General features: G+C 38.1%; 2 protein-coding genes across 26 annotated transcripts in view; both read left to right on the top strand.

Moving 5' to 3' along the window:
* Positions 1–22,004, top strand: part of NEB (nebulin) — a 232,162-nt gene that overhangs the window by 69,919 nt on the left and 140,239 nt on the right. For all 25 annotated transcript variants that reach the window (XM_030916035.1, XM_030916012.1, XM_030916034.1 and 22 more), the window contains exons 42-55: positions 273–479; positions 1,280–1,384; positions 1,536–1,643; positions 2,291–2,602; positions 3,799–4,005; positions 6,948–7,052; positions 8,045–8,152; positions 9,683–9,994; positions 10,125–10,331; positions 10,828–10,932; positions 12,097–12,204; positions 16,114–16,425; positions 16,619–16,822; positions 20,741–20,845. In XM_030916035.1, the coding sequence (XP_030771895.1) occupies positions 273–479; positions 1,280–1,384; positions 1,536–1,643; positions 2,291–2,602; positions 3,799–4,005; positions 6,948–7,052; positions 8,045–8,152; positions 9,683–9,994; positions 10,125–10,331; positions 10,828–10,932; positions 12,097–12,204; positions 16,114–16,425; positions 16,619–16,822; positions 20,741–20,845 (2,505 nt within the window). The remainder of the gene's footprint in view (positions 1–272; positions 480–1,279; positions 1,385–1,535; positions 1,644–2,290; positions 2,603–3,798; positions 4,006–6,947; positions 7,053–8,044; positions 8,153–9,682; positions 9,995–10,124; positions 10,332–10,827; positions 10,933–12,096; positions 12,205–16,113; positions 16,426–16,618; positions 16,823–20,740; positions 20,846–22,004) is intronic.
* On the top strand, positions 15,241–16,031 carry LOC104669807 (ubiquitin-conjugating enzyme E2 C). The gene has a single exon (XM_010372908.2). It carries the CDS (start codon positions 15,287–15,289, stop codon positions 15,824–15,826), a length of 540 nt encoding a protein of 179 aa, XP_010371210.1. The 5' UTR covers positions 15,241–15,286; the 3' UTR covers positions 15,827–16,031.

Here is a 22,004-nt window from a genome sequence, read left to right as displayed (position 1 = left end):
CTTCCAGTGCAAAATTCTGTTAATTTTTCATTTCTTTTTCTGAAGAAACTTAACTTTTTAAAGGAATTGCTGGGTCAGGATTTCCTGTTCACAACCACTATGAATGCAATTACTTTTATAATTAATTTCTTCTGAAAGACTGCAGGGAGTAAAAAGCAGATTATTCTCCCCCTCTAAGCTTCCCTTTTTCTTTTTGATTGTAAGTAAATCATGTAGCCAAAGAAACCCAAGCCTTGACTATTTCTGAAATGATTGTTTTTTTCATTGTAAAGAATCTGTACAAATCTGACTTCACCAATTGGATGAAAGGGATCGGCTGGGTCCCCATAGAGTCCCTAGAGGTGGAGAAGGCAAAGAAAGCAGGAGAGATTCTTAGTGAGAAGAAGTATCGCCAGCACCCCGAGAAGCTGAAATTCACGTATGCCATGGATACAATGGAACAGGCACTTAACAAGAGTAACAAACTGAACATGGACAAGGTAAGGACTCATCTGCCAGCCTTGCCCAGGGAACCCTCATGATATTCATGCCATTGAGCCTGGCACTCCCCCATCATCTCCTTCAGTGTTTCTATCTTTCTGATAGTCTTGATGGCGTTGGTGGGAGGGGACTCTATTGCTTACATCATGTTTAGCGCGTTCTCTTTCATAGCGACCCCCTCAGGTCATCGCTCAACAGCATGTTAAGAATGTGACAGAACCACAAAACTCCACATGGTTGTGCGGTGGGGGCAAGATGGTATTTGGTGCTTTGGTAGTAGAGGATTGCCTTCTTCAACAATTTTTTTTCTCATTGTGTGTTTAGTTTACTTGGCCCATCTTTTTGTTATTTCATCCATTTTCTTTTTTTTTTTTTTTTTTTTTTTTTTTTTTTGAGGTGGAGTCTCGCTCTGTGGCCCAGGCTGGAGTGAGTGGCGTGATCTCGGCTCACTGCAAGCTCCGCCTCCCGGGTTCCCGCCATTCTCCTGCCTCAGCCTCCCGAGTAGCTGGGACTACAGGCGCCGCCACCACGCTTGGCTAGTTTTTTGTATTTGTAGTAGAGACGGGGTTTCACCGCGTTAGCCAGGATGGTCTCGATCTCCTGACCTCGTGATCCGCCCGCCTCGGCCTCCCAAAGTGCTGGGATTACAGGCGTGAGCCACCGCGCCCGGCCATTTCATCCATTTTCTAATATCAACATTTAACCTCTTCTACCACGTAGATGTAAATCTCTTCCTCTTGCTAGCATTGGGTCAAACTTGTCCTGCTGTAAAATCATGCACCTGACTTTCTCGTTGCAGAAGCTCTACACTGAAAAATGGAACAAGGACAAGACCACCATTCATGTCATGCCTGACACACCAGATATTTTACTCTCCAAAATAAATCAAATCACCATGAGTGATGTAAGTAGATTAACAACAGCAAAAGCTGGGAAGAAGGTTAAAGGGAACTGATACTTACATCTGCCTTTTTACATGCCAACCACTTTGTAGTCAGGACCTCTATTCTAACCCCAATAACAAGATGCTGTTGTTTTTCTATTTTATTGTTTAGAAACTGTACAAAGCTGGCTGGGAAGAAGAAAAGAAGAAAGGATATGACCTGAGACCTGATGCCATTGCAATAAAGGCTGCAAGAGCCTCTAGAGACATTGCCAGTGATGTAAGCGCTTCCACTGGGCCTTTTTGGGGCTGGGCAAGTAAGAACAAATGTGCCAAGCTTGTGTATATGTAGGAGCTGTGGTCAGCTCCATTCAGGGTTGGTGGGAATGCCATCCCATGTGACACACAAGACACCTCCCTTCACCTCATCCAAGTACTCTCTAATCATCTGTTCATTATTTAATGTAAGTAGTGACTGAGTCTTGTTAAAATAAATAGCCTTTAGAGTCCGTTCAAATCACGTGCAATTCTAAGCAAATGTAAAGATGCAATCTACATGTTTTACCAGGAGGCCCAGTGGCCAGGCCCTCTCTTTAAAGATGCACCATGAGAAATCATGCCTGCAGTCTTTTCTGTCACTTAGACAGCTGAGTGGGGAAATCTGCTTTCTAAATCTCTCTAAACCAATTTATGTACACATCTCTTCAATTAACTCTGAGATTATTTTCTTTCCATGGATTCAAGTCTGGGAAAAACAAAATTGAAGTAAAAAGAGTTTGCTCCCTGCCTCTCATAAGTGCCTCCCTTCTAATTTTAGAATAGCTGTAAAACCCTTCATCTAAGACAAAGCTAATGTCACGTAGTGAATGGTACTTTGTTCTCTTTCTTTTACCATTTTCATCACCATCATGTCTTCTCTGTCCACAGTACAAATACAAGCAAGCCTATGAACAAGCCAAAGGGAAACATATTGGTTTCCGGAGCCTGGAAGATGACCCCAAGCTGGTGCACTTCATGCAGGTGGCCAAGATGCAGTCAGACCGGGAGTACAAGAAGGGATACGAGAAATCCAAGACCTCCTTCCACACCCCGGTGGACATGCTCAGTGTGGTGGCTGCCAAGAAGTCTCAGGAAGTGGCCACCAACGCCAACTACAGGAACGTGATCCATACCTACAACATGCTTCCTGATGCCATGAGCTTTGAATTGGCCAAAACTAGGATGCAGATTCAGAGTGATGTATGTGAAAGCCACATTTGCAGAGCGCTTACTCTGGATAATAAGTAACCATGAATGACCATAAGTCATGACATTTTGAAAATCCTGAAAGAAATTCATCTGCTGTTTCCCAACATAGTGTTTCATTTGCTACCTTAGATTGAACTCATGTCTTTTAACAAAAGGAGATAAATTCTAGAAACTAAAGTCTTGTTTTCTACTATTGTTGCTGTGAGCATTGTTGGATGTTGAATTCCACAACAGCAAATGGAACTTCATTTCAGAAAGAGTGTATTGAAAGAAATATATCTAGCAAAGGTGGTCAAAAGCATAATAGGCTTTTAATAGAGGAATAAAAGGGAAAGTAAGAAATCAGATAACCTGATAGCTCCAGCCCCTCCCTCCCAACCGGGTTTCATTCTACCACTTCTAACTTTGCAATTGCCTACCTTACTAATGAAATTTTTTGAGAAGGTGATGACTGATGCAGCTTTTGGACTAAATGTAAGAAAGACTGAGAAGGAATAGAGCCAAGAATTTAGCTAAAGAGGCCATTTGATGGTTGGAGAGGTGAATTAAGTTACAAACCCAAAGCAAGCCTACCAAAGCAAGCCTACATTTATCTTTGGGAATGTGAGGACTGAGCTATTAATTGCCAGGGAGGTAATAAGTGCCTGAATGAAAGCAACCATGGTACAGTTGTAGAGAGAAATGTCAAAGCTGAGGAGCAAAAAATGAAATTTACACAAAGTACCAGGAAGGTTTCTGGCATACCTGAGGGAATTGTAATGGTGCTGGGTGATCAAAGACAGTGAAAGGGAAAAATGGGGTTTCCAGAGTCATCTATTAACCAAAGGGCCTTGGGAGTTTTTGTAAGAAAGGTCAGCATAGTTGCTTTTCTCAAGGAGATAACAGTGACCTGGCAGATGAATCTAAGTGGTATTTCTTAGTACTTTTTCTTTATGAAGGCATTGAGAAAAACAAATCACAAAGACATTTCTGCTTATTTTTTAGTTTATCATGCAAGGAAATATAAAAAGGATAAAATTTTAGGGACGAAATGGTTGAAGTTCATCATGCTATTGGTTAAATACCAATATTCTAGCAAATATTGAAGTGGAAAAGTTACAAATGAAGTGGAAGTTATAGAATATTAAACACACACTTGGAATTCTTGGAAAGTTTCAGTTTCTTCTCGTTATTTTCCTCTTTTGCAGAATCAGTACAAGGCTGACTATGCTGACTTCATGAAGGGCATTGGATGGCTCCCTCTGGGCTCCCTGGAAGCGGAGAAAAACAAGAAAGCCATGGAGATTATTAGTGAAAAGAAGTACCGCCAGCACCCAGACACTTTGAAGTATTCCACATTGATGGACTCGATGAACATGGTTTTGGCCCAGAATAATGCAAAAATTATGAACGAAGTAAGTCTTTTAATAATGCAGTGTTTCATATGCATCAGAGAGAATCCAGGTATAACTTACATTTAATCCACAGGCTTTGCTAATACAGTTATAGGGCATCACACTTGAGGTTATTTTACCTAGAAAAAGAGTCTTGTGGTTAAAAAAAAAAAAAAAAAAGATAGGAATTATTTCTAACTAGTAGTCTCAAATCTTCAATGAACCACCCTATCTTATTGACATAACCAAATAAATAGGGACTTTTTCTTTTATTGCACCTCTTGAAAATGAGTCCTATTTGTCTAAGGTGAGGTTTAATAGACATTCATAACACTGAATCAGCCGATTTCCTGATGGCAGCTGGTGTTGCAAACCACCCCCCAAAGCCCAGTTTCCTTTCTGTTTTGATGGGATCAAAGAAAATTCCAAGATTATATGGCTGTAGCAGCATTTCAAACCAGAATGTTCTCTGGGCAATCTTGAGGGCAATTGTTCTACATCAGTGTTCCCTTGGGTCATGAATTATTCCAGCTTTTAGAAAAGCCTTTCTCCATTTTTACATTGATTTGCAATAAGAGATCAAAACCAACAAGTACAATCAACCTTGAACATCTGTTTTTGAAGTTAAAAATAATAAAATAACTGCAGCAGCACTGGTAGATCAAAATGAGAAATGCCTTTGATTAACATAATAGAGAAAAAGATGATTTGGATCTAAACATGAAACCGTTGCAGGAAATAATGGCCCTAGTTGTGCTAGAAAGATAGAACTGGATTATGCTAAGCCACAGAGTAAACCCCCTGGAGTCTTCAGAGAATTGAATGATTTGTGGAGATCAATCTCCTTGAAAGGGACCTGCCTCAAAGACAAGGCACAAATTTCTGTGCCTCTTTTAAGATTTAGAATCTAATCTATGAGGATATCTATTTTTTTCAGTGTTAGTGATTAACATTTCAGAATAATGATGCCAAGAGGAGAATCATAGAACTAACATGCACTAGCACTGAGAGACATCTTGATGATCATCAAGTTGAATCCTCCCACTGCAGAATTGAGAAAAGAACAGCCCAGAGAAGCAAAGCACCTCCCAAAAGGGTACACAGCAGGTCAACAGCGGGGTCTGGACTAGAACAGGGATTCTGATAACTAGACACTGCTCTTTTCACTAGCATTTCACTGCCCAATACTGTTACTACTAGCCACATGTGTTGATTTATGTTTGTATAAATCATATTAATAATTCAGTTTCTCATTCACATTAGCTACATTTCAAGTACTCAATCGAGTTCTACCATATTGGATTATGCAGAACATTTCCATCATTGCAGAAAGTTCTGTTGCATAGTGCTGGTCTAAAACAAGGTTCAGAAAAATGACTGTTTTTGTAAATAAAGTTTTATAGTTACACAACCACAGCTGTTTGTCAGCGTGTGGTCTCTGGCTGCTTTTGGACTACAGCAGCAGAGTTGAGTAGCTAATGACAGCAGTTTTGTAGCCCACAAGGCCTGAAATTTAAAAGAATTTCTGTCTATACAGAAAAAGTTTGCCAACCTCTAGCCCAGAAGAAGGTTATTCTTATTTTAATTAAGACAGACTAAAAGAGATAGCATTTTTCATCTATTGCATTTGCAAAAATTAAAAAGCTGTGTTACACACAATATCTGTAAGGGAGTTTCTGTTAAAGCAAACTTTTAATGGGCCATTTGTTAATGTTTGTTAAAATTTAAAATTCGGGTATCATTACCCTGTAGAAATCCTTATACATGTGTGCAAAGATATACATACATACATACACACAAGAATATGTTTGCAGTTTAGGGTTTCTGAAAGGAGATGCTGAGATGAAAATTCGAGTACAGAGTATTTTTTAGGGATCCTAGTCCTTGGGAGGAAGGACTAGGCGGGAGGAGAAGTTGAACAGTGATGCTGGCATGACAAAGGCTTGCCCAGTCCCACAGAGGGCTCTCAAGTGTCTCTGTAGTAGAGACTTGCATTGAGCTGAAATGGCTAGATCTTTGTACACCCACTTCAATGAGCTGTTGAGTGTGGTTATCTGGGAAGCACATGCTCTTGAGTGAGATAGCTGATGACTAGAGACTGTCAAAAGTTGGGGAATCAGGTCCTTCCTTGAATGGGTATATTGGTGGCACATCTCCATGTCCACCACAAGGATCATGACATTGCTTGTAGTAGAAAAAGGCTAGAGGCCATAAGTTAAATATTCATCAACAGAGAACTGGTTAACTTAATTAGATTATACCTCCTAATGAAATACTATGTAGCTCTACAAATGAATGAAATAAATTATTTTAAGAAGTTGTTCAAGATGTCTCTATTATTAAGTTAAAAATCAAGATGTAGAACATGACTTCATGTGTATTTTAAAAGGACTATATGTGTGTTTTAATGTACATAGAAAATTTTAGGAGGCAAATGCTACCTCTGTGCTGTAAGGTAAGGGGATAAAGCATTTTTACTTTCCATCTTATATCCTCCCTACTGTATTGCTTGAATAAGCAACTTTTCCATTAAAATTTTTTTGGGCCAGGTGCAGTGGCTCATGCCTGTAATAATAGCACTTTGGGAGGTGAAGGCAGGTGGATTGCTTGAGCTCAGGAGTTTGAAACCAGCCTGGGCAACATGGCAAAAACCCATCTCTATGAAAAATACAAAAATTAACCAGGCATGGTAGTACATGCCTGTAGTCCCAGCTACTCAGGAGGCTGAGGTGGGAGGATGGATTGTTTGAGCCTGGAAGGTGGAGGATGCAGTAAGCCATAATTGCACTACTGCACTCCAGCCTGGGTGACAGCATGAGACTCCGTCTCAAAAATAATGAATAAATTAAACCTAGTTAATAAAACCACATGAAATATCGATATATATGTGTACAATGATATGTATGTACTAAGTAAGCTTCTTTTAAGATTTTAAACACTAATTTACACTGTTTTTTTCCTAGCATCTCTACAAACAAGCATGGGAGGCTGATAAAACCAAAGTCCACATCATGCCTGATATCCCCCAGATTATTTTGGCAAAGGCAAATGCAATTAATATGAGTGATGTAAGTATAGTTCCTCCTGTTGTCATCTTTCTCTCCAGCAGATTTCAACCAGTAAGAACAAATTAATTAATATCTCTCTCAGTTATGGGAGTGAATGTTTTAAAAATAATGGTGGAAATCCACACATGAGGCTCTTTCTCTTTCTAATTTTGCTTTGCGGAGTTGGAGTAGGCCTGTCGATGGGGTTGGGCCAAGCAGTAAGAATTTGAAGGGTGATTGGATTTTGTTCTAGGGGGGCACTCCTTATTAAATTAGAGATTTGGTAGAAAGAAACAGGCTCGGGGGCCAGGAGAAGAGAAAAAGGAAATGAGAGTTCTGGAATTTCGTTCTTAGAGAGCCCTTCCATCAAACCTTTGAGATGGTTCTGAAAAAGGGGTTAAATGGAAAGGGAAGAAGAACATTTTGAAGAATTTGGGGCAAACCCCACAACAAGGAATGTGCAACACTTGTTAGAAAATGTATCGATGTTTTATTTCATTTCCTTTTGCGTCTAATCATAGTAGCCAGGAAATCTTCTAATCCTGCCTATTTTTTTGTTTGTTTCTTTGTTTGAATTCCACAGAGATTTGGAATAGCTGAGTTTTTCTTTAATTGTAGATTCCACATTATTATACAAATAAAAGTGCTGATTATAAAACAGTGACTTTTCTTTTGATGTAAGAATAGGGCTGTTTTGTAGTCTTCCTTTAACTCTTATTTGCATCAATAAGAATCTCCAGGACTTCCACATTTTTTAAGTATATTTACAACCTGATAGAGACCAGTAACTTTTAGTTTTTTCTGGTAGTTTCTTGAAAACATGTTTAAGTTTGTTATAGATTGTTTTTCAAACACAGTTATGTTACTTGTAAGAACATTCAGCCACTAAAGCACCAATGAAGCATTCTGCTCAAAAACAAAAAAAAAGATGCCACAGTGGTAGTTTACTCTTCTAAAATAAATCCAGGCTTTCATATTTAGAAGAAAACTCTTCCCTTTGCCTCTCTTTACAGAAACTCTACAAACTTTCCTTGGAAGAGTCTAAAAAGAAAGGCTATGATCTCAGAACGGATGCAATTCCTATCAAAGCTGCTAAGGCTTCCAGAGATATTGCAAGTGATGTAAGTCCGAAGGAAAGCAGTCACCTGGCTGGGGGTTTCTAGGGAACCGAAATAATAAGGTTGAGTTCTGGAAACACGGAGTGGACACAATATGAAAAACAGTGGGTCTCACTCTCTGTGAATGCTTCTTAACCTTGCTTTTGTGTGTTCTCTGATATTTCTGAAAAAACACCAAGCTAACCACATGGTGACCCTCATAGATATCAGCTCCCTGACTCATGAGATCTAGATACACTTACTTTGAATCTGTCACTAGGCTATGGCTTGTAGAAATTCAAAGCCCTTCACTAAGCTTTCTTGGTGAAAGTCTCATATTGTTCTTGCCTCCTGCTTCTTCAGAGATGATTTTTCTCTCAGGATGTCTCATGGATGCAAGAGTGCTGATCATCTGGGCTCATGACGGTTGATGAGTAAATAATCAGGGACTGTTGCAAACCAGTTGTTAAACCATCGGTGGCTTCATATCAGCTATGATGAGTGTATTTACACCACAGAAATTGGCAAACACTACAAAGCGAGGCTTTTCCCGCACTGTGCGGCAAAAAGCAGGTGTACCAACACATCACTGTCATAACATGCCACCTATATGAAACTCAGTTCTTTCATTTGGTTGTTTCCACAAGAAATCCACTCACAGGGAGCATTTAATGACTTGGAGGTCCTGGGAGGAGCACATTTCAAAACACTCTTTCCTTGGTCACCCATCAGTTTTACTTTCTTTCCTCTTCATCTCTATTCTTCATATTCCCTACCTATCCAGCCCATCCCACTCTCTCTTATTATCCCGAGAACTCCAAATTCTTCTCCCTTCTATTACGCTGGAGTAATTTGGTTCTATTAGCTTCTACCCCCAACTTGCACATGCAATCCCACAAGGAGATAGGCAGAAAAAGAAGCTCTCTATGGATCAAGATCTCCCCTCTATAGAAGAAAGTTGAGATGATAAATAGGACAATTTCTTCCCCCATTATAGCAGTTTAGAGAGTCTTAAAGGAAAAGGAGCTCCACGAATATAAAGCTATTCTAAAATTACACTCTGTGTCTCATAATTGAACCTTTTCTCATCAGTAAATGACTGACAGGATAATTTCTCAGGGCAGTAATAAGAGAAATGTTTTTTTTTTTTTTTTTTTTGCTTTTTTTTTTCCTTCATTTTCTGTGTTCTTTTTACCCACTAAAGGCCTCTTTAGCACTAACAGCAAAGTACATGCATAAGTCAGTGTAATGCATCATCACAAGATCTGGGTTCTAATCCTCAGTGGCCTCAACAAGTTGCTCAGCAATCTGGGTCTCAGCTTATTCATCTACAAAATGAGGGCAGTAATAAGAACTTTGCTATCTACTTCACAAGGGAGAGTTGTATTCAGTTACATCAATAAATATGAAAAATGCATTCGTGAACTATAGAACTCTATACAAATATAATTTTTAATTATATTTTATAATTACACAAAAATATAGCATATTGACACTAGACTGATTTTTAGTCAAAGGAATCGCTCTGTATAAAAACTCATATTTTCTTCACAGTATAAATACAAGCACGATTATGAAAAAGCAAAGGGGAAAATGGTTGGTTTCCGCAGTCTCGAGGATGATCCCAAATTAGTCCATTCCATGCAAGTGGCTAAGATGCAATCTGATCGGGAGTACAAGAAAAACTATGAGAACACAAAGACCAGCTACCACACCCCTGCCGACATGCTCAGTGTCACGGCTGCCAAGGATGCCCAAGCCAACATCACCAACACTAACTACAAGCACCTGATTCACAAGTACATCCTCCTTCCAGATGCAATGAACATTGAACTGACCAGGAATATGAATCGCATACAGAGTGATGTAAGGCTTTCTTCTACTTGGGTGATGGTTGGAATCCTAGCATGGGAAGGGAGATCACAGTCTGTTTACATGCCATGCTTTTGTGTCTAAATGGATAAGATAAAGTAGAATTTGCTTGTCTTCTTTATAGAATGAATATAAGCAAGATTACAATGAATGGTACAAAGGGCTTGGCTGGAGTCCAGCAGGTTCTCTGGAAGTGGAGAAGGCCAAGAAAGCAACTGAATATGCCAGTGATCAGAAATACCGCCAGCACCCGAGCAACTTCCAGTTTAAGAAGCTGACTGATTCCATGGACATGGTGCTTGCCAAGCAGAATGCGCATACCATGAACAAGGTACACAGAACAGTGGCCGTCCACACAGCTCCCACATGAGGAAAGGCTAGCAGGCTCTGGTTCTTGTTTGGAGAAATCTAATTCAGGTTCATCATTCCTAGGCAGTGGCAAACCGTTCCAGATCATTCCCCTACACCATCTTCTTCTTCTGCCCACCTCTTATTTTTTTTTTTTCTCTTGACCTTCTACTTGGGTTAGAAATTATTTATATTTTTAATTATTATATTTATTATATTTTAATTATTATAATTAAATTATATTTAATTATAATTAAGTATTATTCAATACTTTCCATTGTAGAAAACAGAAAATACTTAAAAGATTATTTTTTAAAATCTGAGTTTTTTTTTAGAGTCTTTTCTGAATTATATGCTACTTAGTTATTACTTTACTACATCAAATTGAATGCATTCAAGTACTAATATATAAATACATATTTTTCTTTCCTGCTTGTCCCAGTTATTCTAATTTCATGTCTTTTTTTCCCACTTCCTAGTATTTATACACCGCTGATTGGAATAAAGATAAGACCAATGTTCACGTGATGCCTGATACACCAGATATTTTACAAGCCAAGCAGAATCAAACACTGTATAGTCAGGTAAAGTTACATAAAAATTACTTGTAAGGGTTTTGTATTGAAACTTATGAACTTATAAAATAATGTAATAGTAAATACTGATATAAATGTTGAAGCAATGAAAGTTTGGAAATGACACACTGATTAGCCCAGGATGTTGCAAAATAGAGTGGTTAAGAGCAAAGGCTTCAGCCACAACTGTGTACTTCATGGAGCAGGTTCTGTGTCTGTTTATCTCTGTGTTCATTGTGTTTGATAACAAGCAGGAAATCAATAGATAATTGTTGAAAAAAAAATTGCATCAAACAACCAGGTGTGATGACATGCACCTGTAGTCCTAGCTACTCAGGAAGGTGAGGCAGGAGGATCCCTTGAGCCCAGAAGTTTGAATCCAGTTTGGACAACATTGGGAGACCCTGTCTCTAATAAATAAACACATAAATAAGGTAAAAATTGCATCAAACAGATTTGATATGAGTTTTGGCTTTGCCATTTTTGAGATGTATGATACTGGGTAACTCAATTACCTGTCTAAATCTCACTTTCCTCATCCCTAAAGTTGGGACCATAAACGTACCTATGACATTGGATTGCCATGAGGACTAAATGGGAAATTCTGTGTAAGATCCTCATCACAGTGCCTGGCCCATGGAAAGTACTGGATAACTATGAGCTATTTTTGTTATTACCTAGTTCTAACACATATACATCCATTCAATCAGTAAAGTCAACTCAGAAAGATTGCAACTAAATTATTGCAATTTATAAAAAGCATTTCATCATTTATTGCTTTTATCCCTTAGCTAATTAAAATGTTGTGACCTGTTTTTCTTTTTATTAGCAATTATCTTAATATCTATCTTCAAAATAGTAAGCCAAGGCAGTATTTAACAGCAGTGAGAAAAATACCTGATATGACCATATTGTTTCTGAACAGCAGAGGCTGTGATAAAATGTACCACCAGGATTCTCACAGCCAAAAAAGATGAAAGTCAGGTCATATGATGCTGAGTCAGTGCTTTTTCTACTCCTTTAAACAACTTGTTTTATTTTTATCCGTATCTTTAAATATAGGGTAGATGATGTTCGATCTGATATTCATGCTGTAGGTAAACTTTTCCCTAATAATCTGCTGAGATTCTTTATATAAACAGGATAATGCTGAAGAATATCTTTAATTTTCAGAAACTCTATAAACTTGGATGGGAAGAAGCTTTGAAGAAAGGCTATGATCTCCCAGTTGATGCGATTTCTGTACAGCTAGCTAAAGCTTCAAGAGACATTGCTAGTGATGTGAGTACTAGTTTGAGTTCTAGAAGGATATATTTTTATCTGAATCAGGTAACTTGATGTCAGTAACTATTTTTATAGGTAGGCTTTACCTTTCGAAATATAATGCTTCCTTCATTTTCTTCTACCCTCTTCATTTATCCAGAGTTTCACTCTTCTTTTTCACTGTTCGTATGTCAAAAGGGGCTTCCTGAATAGAGGTCGGGCCAGAAGACCTCTAAGATCCATTAGAGTAAGGTACTCTACTTGGGGATGTTACAAAGGACCCAAGATTGCAAGTTTTCCCTACTTTCCTGAAAATATAATTTTCCTGTTTTCTACTTGTCTATTTTAGATAAATTCAAAGTGCCAGATAATAAATCAACCTCAACAAACTGATGCTGATAGATTTTATATGCACATATTTTAAAATAGGCTGTCAGTTATTTCAGTTTAACCCATTTTGCACTTGTATAATATAATTGTAATAAATTACCTTGGGACATAAAAAATCCAAGAAGGTCCAGAAATTTAGAAATAAGGGTTTACTTAATTCTTCTTTCTGCTGAAAATCTGGTCTAAAGTTCATAGACTCACTCTCCCAAAGGTAGATTCTAGTTATGATTAGAAACGGTAGCAAATCTGGTGAAAAACTAGGTATTGTCTCTATTGGTTAATTTTTTACAAGTATTTTACTTAGATATTCTGCGTATTGCCAGCATATCATTTTGTGAATCCCAAAACTTAACCACAAAAGTTCAGAAGGTCTTGGTTATAGTGAATAAATTACCAGGATTTCATAGGGAAGCAGGACCTCTTAATTAAAATCTTTAAAAGAAAACAGGGATTTGGTTAATATGCAGGTTGAAGTACAAAGTGGAGGAAAAGAGTGCCTAAAAATGGAATCTGACAATAAATTCTAAGAACATAAGGGAAGATTTTATTTAATTCACTTAATTTCTGGCACTCCAGAAATGTGGGAAAACTAATATGATGATACGTTATTACCCACTCTCCAGCTTGCAGGTCATTCCCTTATTAAAATAAATCAGCGAGATGATAAGCCTAAAGCAATAATGATGTGTAAACTCATTTTCATTTAATGCTATATGCTAAAGATAGTTTAGGAATTGAAGAAATAACATCAATAATTTCGTAACAACTCAACATTTGATAGTACCTCATTTCTTTTTGTGTGAACCCATTAATTCGAACCTTTTGAAATCTTACTCTCAAATGAACTATTAGTGAACTTTCCCACTATTATAGAGATGTATTTTCCTCAATTTCAAATGTCCTTGTATTTATAAAATTTCAGAAAATTAAAACAATTTTTATAAGTAATTTAATGAATTAGAATCATAGAATTTAGAGTTGGAAGATAAAGAACATTTAATCTAATCTCCCACTCAGCATCCTACCTTCTCTCCATCTCCAAAAGTCTGTAGATACTTAAAAATATAAGAATTTTGGAGGCTGGGTGCAGTGGTTCCCTCCCGTAATCTCAGCACTTTGGGAGGCCAAGGCAAGAAGATCATTTGAAGCCAGGAGTTCAAGACCAGCCTGGGCAACATAGAGAGACTCTTTCCTTACAAAAAATAAAAAATTAGCTGGGCATGGTGGTGCGTGCCTGGAATCCCAGCTACTTGGGAGGCTGAGATGGGAGAATCACTTGAGCTCGGAAGGTTGAGGCTTTAGTGAGCCATGATCACACCATTGCACTCCAGCTTGGGCAATGGAGCAAGACGGTGTCTCAAAAATAAAAAAATTCTTTAAAGGAATTTTGGAGTCCTTCAGGGCACGTCATTTCTTTGTTAGATCATTTCCAGTTGCCATTATATAGCTTTTTATTTTTACCTAAATAATTTACTGATAAGTTCTAGATCTCTGTTCTACAACACCACAAGTAGCCTATTTCCACTTCCACTTGATAGCTCTTCAGACTTTTTCATATTTGCCCTCCTTTGGTTTCAGTTTTATACATTCTTCAATCTTCTGATCATTCTATTTGTAATTTATGCTGTTTTTTCAAAACTCCTGTCAGAATAGAATCCCTCAAAATTTAGTGTTGTTTTCTTGATACAGGAGGTCAGTTCAGAGAGCTTATTTGTGTCCCATACAGAATCTATGGCACTGCTTTTTAAAAAGCAATTTTGTCAGATTGCTTATGTTGAACTTACAGTCCACTTAAACTCCTGAATATTTTATATATGTAATAATGAAGCTGGGTATCATGTAAGGTATAAGATGTGTTCAGCACCTAACGTCAAGTAAATGCTGTTATTATACTCATTATTGTTATCACTGTTGTTACTGTCATCTAGTACTCATGTAATTTTTCTCAATTGAATCTAAATACCAAATTTTACTTTTGCTGTCTTAAATTTATGTAATCATTTTGATCCATTTGGCAGTACGTGGAGCTCTTGTGGAATTTTCTTCCTAATCTAACATATTTAGTTATTTTTAGCCATCTGCACATGCAAGATATGGATCCCAAACAGGACAAGGACAAGGTTATATGACATAACCACAAGGCAAGCCACAAAAAAATCCTGCTATTTAATAAATTAGTCTCCACTATTAGGTATATTTACTTAGTCATGTATCTTCCTGATTTTTCTGTCATTTAGCTCATAAGGATTATCATTTCCATAAGAATGTCATAAGAACTGTATTAAATACAACCCCAAAGTCAGAATACACAATAGCTAGCACAACCAAACATATATTTCTGCATCTAGTTAGAATTAATTTCTTATAACCTCTATTGATACTCAACTACATTAGATTTCTTCAGAAGCTTCCATGTAAACAAGGCTTAGTGTAAGTAAGTAAACATTCCATACTAAGTTAGCATAGACAGCCCTTCTCTCATTTCGGTTTTGGAAAACAAACATGAAAACAAGGCAAATTGAAGCTGAGTGAGGGGGCATGTGCCTGTAATCCCAGCTACTAGGGAGGCTGAAGCTAGAAGAGTAGGCCTGGGAGTTCAAGACCAGCCTGGGAAACGTAGTGAGATCCGTGTCTCAAAAAAGAAAAAAAGAAAAGGAGGCAGTTGCAGTCGTGTTCTCCGAGTTCCTGTCTCTCTGCCAACGCCGCCCGGATGGCTTCCCAAAACCGCGACCCAGCAGCCACAAGCGTCACCGCCGCCCGTAAAGGAGCCGAGCCGAGCGGGGGCGCCGCCCGGGGTCCCGTGGGCAAAAGGCTACAGCAGGAGCTGATGACCCTCATGATGTCTGGCGATAAAGGGATTTCTGCCTTCCCTGAATCAGACAACCTTTTCAAATGGGTAGGGACCATCCATGGAGCAGCTGGAACAGTATATGAAGACCTGAGGTATAAGCTCTCACTAGAGTTCCCCAGTGGCTACCCTTACAATGCGCCCACGGTGAAATTCCTCACACCCTGCTACCACCCCAACGTGGACACCCAGGGTAACATATGCCTGGACATCCTGAAGGACAAGTGGTCTGCCCTATATGACGTCAGGACCATTCTGCTCTCCATCCAGAGCCTTCTAGGAGAACCCAACATTGATAGTCCCTTGAATACGCATGCTGCCGAGCTCTGGAAAAACCCCACAGCTTTTAAGAAGTACCTGCAAGAAACCTACTCAAAGCAGGTCACCAGCCAGGAGCCCTGACCCAGGCTGCCCAGCCTGTCCTTGTGTTGTCTTAATTTTTCCTTAGATGGTCTGTCCTTTTTGTGATTTCTGTATAGGACTCTGTATCTTGAGCTGTGGTATTATTTTTGTTTTGTTTTTGTCTTTTAAATTAAGCCTCGGTTGAACCCTTGTGATGTATATTAAATAAATGCATTTTGGTCCTTTTTTAGACAAAAAAAAAAAAAAAGAAAAGGAAAAAAAAGCAAGTTGAGCTTAACTTGGCCTTTGTTTGTGTACTAAAAGAGCTGTGTTTTCTCTGATTTCAGTTTAAATACAAACAAGGCTACCGAAAGCAACTTGGCCACCATGTTGGATTCCGGAGTCTGCAAGATGACCCAAAACTTGTGTTGTCCATGAATGTAGCCAAAATGCAGAGTGAAAGAGAATATAAGAAGGATTTTGAGAAGTGGAAAACTAAGTTCTCCAGCCCAGTGGACATGTTGGGAGTGGTACTGGCCAAGAAGTGTCAGGAGTTGGTTAGTGACGTGGACTACAAGAACTACTTACATCAATGGACATGTCTGCCTGATCAGAATGATGTTGTGCAAGCTAAGAAAGTTTATGAACTGCAAAGTGAGGTCAGTTTCTATTAAATGCAATAGTTTATATATTCATTCATATTTTATATGAGTAGCTATTTAGTCAAAGAGAAGCGAAACTAGGAATTGTTATTGAAAATCTAAAATGCATCTGTTTGTAATGCATAGAATCACTTGAATCAAGGATCCAGGTGAGAATGGGATTTTGATGGCTTGCTCTGTCTTTTCACAGAATCTATATAAATCTGACCTAGAGTGGCTGAGAGGCATAGGATGGAGTCCCTTGGGTTCTTTAGAGGCAGAAAAGAACAAGCGGGCTTCGGAAATCATCAGTGAGAAAAAATATCGTCAGCCTCCAGACAGAAACAAGTTCACCAGCATTCCTGATGCCATGGACATAGTTCTGGCAAAAACAAATGCCAAAAATAGGAGTGATGTGAGTAGCACTCTGGAAGTAAAATAGATTATAGTGCCTGCTACCTAGTATTCGCTCAATAGTGCTTGGTTAATAAATGAGTAGAACCGCAAAGCATTGCCTCATAAATCACCACATAATATTTTATATTGGATCGCTTTATTTGAATTAGCAACTATCCCACACTGAATCGTGTAAAAATGGGTCAGTGTCAGTTTTTGTCACCCAAAGCTTATTTATTATTTAACCAAAATGTAATGAGAAAATGATTGCTTTTCTCAAACTTTTTTTCTTTGAAACTTGAGTGCATGAAGCACCCAGATGTTTTTTGTTGGGGTAGAGTGTATGAGGGGGAAAGATTCTGAGTACCTTAACATGCACAATGGATGTGTTATAAAGAGTGTATTTCCTGACAAATGATTATAATGCTTTTAGTTTAGCTGAATCAAGATAAATGGATAATTCTGTCACTGTAAATAAGTATATATTCCCTCTTCAACTTATTTTCTTCACCAGCTCTGATACCAGTGTCTAGCACATAATAGGTACTCAATAAATATTCATTGAAAAAAATAAATAAAAGATAGCAGGGTGGAGTAATTATATGCAAAGAAGGGAAAGATTACTCAACACTGCTTAGCTGAAAGCCTAACCCTGAACATTACAGAGTATTGAAGTATGTGCCCTGAAATCTGTAATTGGTAAGAAGATTTAAATAGATATATAATAACCATCTGTTATTAGGAGGATCTAAATATGTATATACTGTAGGTCTTAGGAGGATCTGAATATATATACTATATGTAATATGCTATACACTTTACATATATCATAAATATCAGAAGTTTTATATAATATATAAGCCCATAATCAGCTTAGAATAAGCATTGATAAACTGTAGTTCCTCTTTTCCTAACTAACCCCTTACAGACTTTTTATAATGTTGATTTCCAGAATGTAGAGTAAATGTTGACCTGTCAGCTTCATTATGAATGTTTAAGCATTTACTTATTCTTTTGTTTTTTTATGATGACAGTCAGAATCCAACAAACTGAGAAAACAACAAATTTGTACAAAATATCTCCCCCTTCTTGGAATCCAAGTTTCTTTTCTCTCCGTGAAACGAGAGATCATGAAGTTTATCAATATACATGTTCCAGGACAGTACTTCCCAGCAGTGTGCTCTAGTTTGGGGAATGTTGAAATATGGAGCTCTCAGGCCTCAGGGCCGCCACACAAAACCTGGGCCAGCTGGGGTCCTTCAGCCTGCTGTCTCCTTCTGAATAGACTGATGCGCATATCCTAGTGTAAATAATAACAGCATTTTCTCTGCATTCCATGGGGTGAAAGTGGTGCATGCCATTGAAGAAATAGTCTAACTTAGTGACTCTCAAGCAGAACCAATTTTGCCCCACAGGAACATTTAGCAACATCTAGAAATATTTTTGGTTTTTACAACTGGGGAGTGGCATGCTACTGGCATCTAGTGGGTAGAAGCCAGGGATGCTGCTAAGCACCCCACAATGCACAGGGCAGCCTCCACAACAAAGAATCATCCAGTACACAATATCAGTGGTTAGGAGGTAGAGAAACTTTGCTGTTTGCTTGGTGGGTACAATGTGTGTTGCTCCAGTGATGGATGCACTGAAGGCCCTGACTTTACCACAATGCAGTTGCACTTGTGCCCCCACAAATATATGGAAATAAAAAAATTTTTTTAAGAGAATCTCTGGTGTTACTAAATCCAAAAGGGTAGTGCAGAACTGGGATACACGTACGTGGAAATTAAGCCTTGCCTTTGTTTTGGTGCTGAGGGTCTTAATTGACTTCTCTGGGTTATATGCACCATGCAAACATGTGCAGGAAAAACAAAAGTGCCATACACACACATCTCATGCTGCACACCTCAAAGGGAAATGGACAAGTTTAAGGAATCAATCAGACCAAAAATATTTTATATTGAAATAATTTCAGGCACTCAGAAAAGTTGAAAAAATAGTACATGTAATTCACATATGTGTGTGTGTGTGTGTGTGTGCATACACCCAGATTCCCCAAATGTTAACATCTAACCACATTCGCTTTCTTTTTGTCTTTTTCTCCCTTTCTTTCTCTCAGATCTATATCTATATCTATATATCTCTATGAGAAATTAAATTGTTTCATGATGCCTATTCTGCCTGTATTTCCCAAAAATAAGAACATTCTCAGTAATCACATTGTGATGATTAAAATCACAAAATTAATTTTCACTAGTCTGCTAGTCTACAGAATTTATTCAATTTTATCACTAATATCCTTTATAAGAAAAGAAAATATTTTCTCTGGCTCAGGATTTAATCCAAGACCACAGGTTGCATTACTTGCTATGTCTTTAGTCTCCTTTACTCTGGACTAGTTCCTCACTGTTTCTTTGCCTTCCAAGTTTTTGACATTCATAAAGAACATAGGTCAGTTATTTTGTAGAATCTCTTTCCATTTGGGTTTTCTGGTGGGTCCTTGTGATAGACTCAGATTGTCTTTTCAGCAGGAGATCACACATTGTGTCCTCCTCAGTACCTCATATCAGGAGGCACAGGATATCAATTTGTTCTATTACTAATAACTTAAACACTTGGCTAAAGTGATATTGCCAGGTTGCTATACTGTTAAGTAACCATTTTATCCTTTGTAATTGATAAGTAATCTGGCAGGGAGATTTTCTGACCCTGTGTAAATATTCTGTTTTTCATCAAATTTTCCTAGTTTTAGCCAGGCACGATGGCTCACACCTGTAATCACAGCACTTTGGGAGGCCAAGGCAGGTGGATCACCTGAGATCAGGAGTTCAAGACCAGCCTGGCCAACATGGTGAAACCCCATCTCTACTAAAAATACAAAAATTAGCTGGGCATGGTGGTGGGTGCCTGCAATCCCAGCTACTTGGGAAGCTGAGGCAGGAGAATTGCTTGAACCTGGGAGGTGGAGGTTGCAGTGAGCCGAGACTGCGCCATTGCACTCCAGCCTGGGCAACAAGAGTGAAACTCCGTCTCAAAAAAAAAAAAAAAAAATCCTAATTTTAGTAAGTCAATGAAACTTTTGTTTGGATCCCCTTGTCTTCTGTTGAAGAGACATAAGGATGGCTCTGGGACATCCAAGAGATTTTGATAAATTCCCCCCAAAAAAATCATTTTGGGAATCCTAATCTTTCACAATGATTGTGAGGTGTAACTATAAATAATAAGCCACATGGAAGATGGACACAGTGGCTCACACCTGTAATCCCAGCACTTTGGGAGGCTGAGGCGGGCAGATCACCTGAGATGGGGAGTTCAAGGCCATCCTGGCCAACATGGCGAAACCCTGTCTCTGCTAAAAATATAAAAATTAGCCTGCTATGCTGGTGCTTGCCTGTAATCCCAGCTACGCAGGTGGCTGAGGCACCAGAATCACTTGAACTCAGGAGGCAGAGGTTGCAGTGAGCTGTGATTGTGCCATTGCACTCCAGCCTGGGCAACAGAGTAAGACTCTGTGTCAAAATAATAATAACAACAGCCACATAGGAAATAAAACTCCCTGATTTCTAGGCACACTTTGAATAAGACAGCTTTTGAAAAGGCAAGGGCTGCCTCAATTAAACACTGAGAGACACAACCTGAAAGATGGAGAAGCCTGTTTCATTTGATAATATTGGCAAAGCATGTGATTACCTAGATTGATTTCTTGTAGGCAGGATTTTCTGTAACTTTGAAAATGTGACCCATAATCTCCGTTTTGAAAGGCAGTTATGTTCCAGATAAATCAAGAAATAATGCATCTATTTTCTGCTTATGTTGTCTACTTATGATATCAATTCTGTATAATGTTTAATTCAGATGAAATCAGCAATTCTGTTTGAAGCCAACTGTGTCATTCACTAATCTAACAACACCACTGAAAAATACTTATTTCTTATTTTAGAGACTTTATAGAGAAGCTTGGGACAAAGACAAGACTCAGATCCACATCATGCCTGATACGCCTGACATTGTTCTGGCTAAAGCAAATTTAATCAACACAAGTGATGTAAGTTTTCAAATTCAGCATGTGTTTTCAGAAAGCTCATTTTAATTGTTTCTAAGTCAGTGAAGTTGTCTGGAAGTTCTTTGAATCACTGAATTATTGTAATTAATGAACTATATATGACTTAGACTCTTTATTTAGTGGCTTTTAGATTGAACATCGAAATGTTAGTACTCACTGTGTCAGGCAGAATGGGGAGTCTGTATTCTCTGTTCCTTGCAGTCCATTGTTATACATATCATCACAAGGTGATGGCTTGTATTGCTTTTCCCAGTGTGGAGAGGCACTCTTTGCAGGCAGAGACAATTCTTATTGAATCTACAGTGCTTATCTAGAATCGTGCCTGACACATAGTAGATGCTCAATGAAATTTTGAATCAGTGAGCATACAAAAGCCATGCAGGAGAATTTCATTTTTATTGTCATTGTCATTGCAGCATAATCTCCTGAAATTTATACATCTGAAAATTCAATATTTTAAAAACAAATTCTAAATTGTAATAGAATGACTTTAACATTAAAGAATGTATCAAAGTAATGCTACGAAGGACTAACAGATAAACACAAGTCCAAGATCAACAGGCACTTTAAATAATCTGGTTTCTGGATAAAAGTACATTTAAATTATATTCTCAATTTTTAAGTTATGTCACAGATCTGAAAAAAACATTCTTTCGCTTAAGCTTTTAAAATTCATTATTTAAACTTTCTTCAAAACATCTTAAGTTTTAGAAATTATGGTGGACTCAGTATCTTACCTATAGATGTGGATCCTATTTTGGATGGTCCCATATTGGGAGACAGACTACTTCACAATGCATCAGCTACATGGAAGAGATAACCCCTTAGGCATGATTTTTCCTCATTAGAAGAATTAGATGAAAAGCCATAGCTCTTTTCTAACAAAAACTTCTAATGAAAGAGTCAATGTGAATTGAAAAACAGCACCTAAATAATAATCCATTTCATTTCTCTATTGTTTTACTTCTGCCTGATTCTTGCAAGTATAGACAGGCACTGTATAACAACAGTTTGGCCAACAAAGGCACACATACAGGATGGTGGTCCCATAACATAGTACCATAATCATACTGTATTTTTGCTGTATCTTTTCCATGTTTAGCCATATTTAGATACACAAATATTAATACTTCCCATTGTG

Source organism: Rhinopithecus roxellana, chromosome 14 (genome assembly GCF_007565055.1).
Source record: "Rhinopithecus roxellana isolate Shanxi Qingling chromosome 14, ASM756505v1, whole genome shotgun sequence".
Classification (NCBI taxonomy): Eukaryota; Metazoa; Chordata; class Mammalia; order Primates; family Cercopithecidae; genus Rhinopithecus; species Rhinopithecus roxellana.
This window is presented reverse-complemented; position numbering and strand designations above follow the sequence as displayed.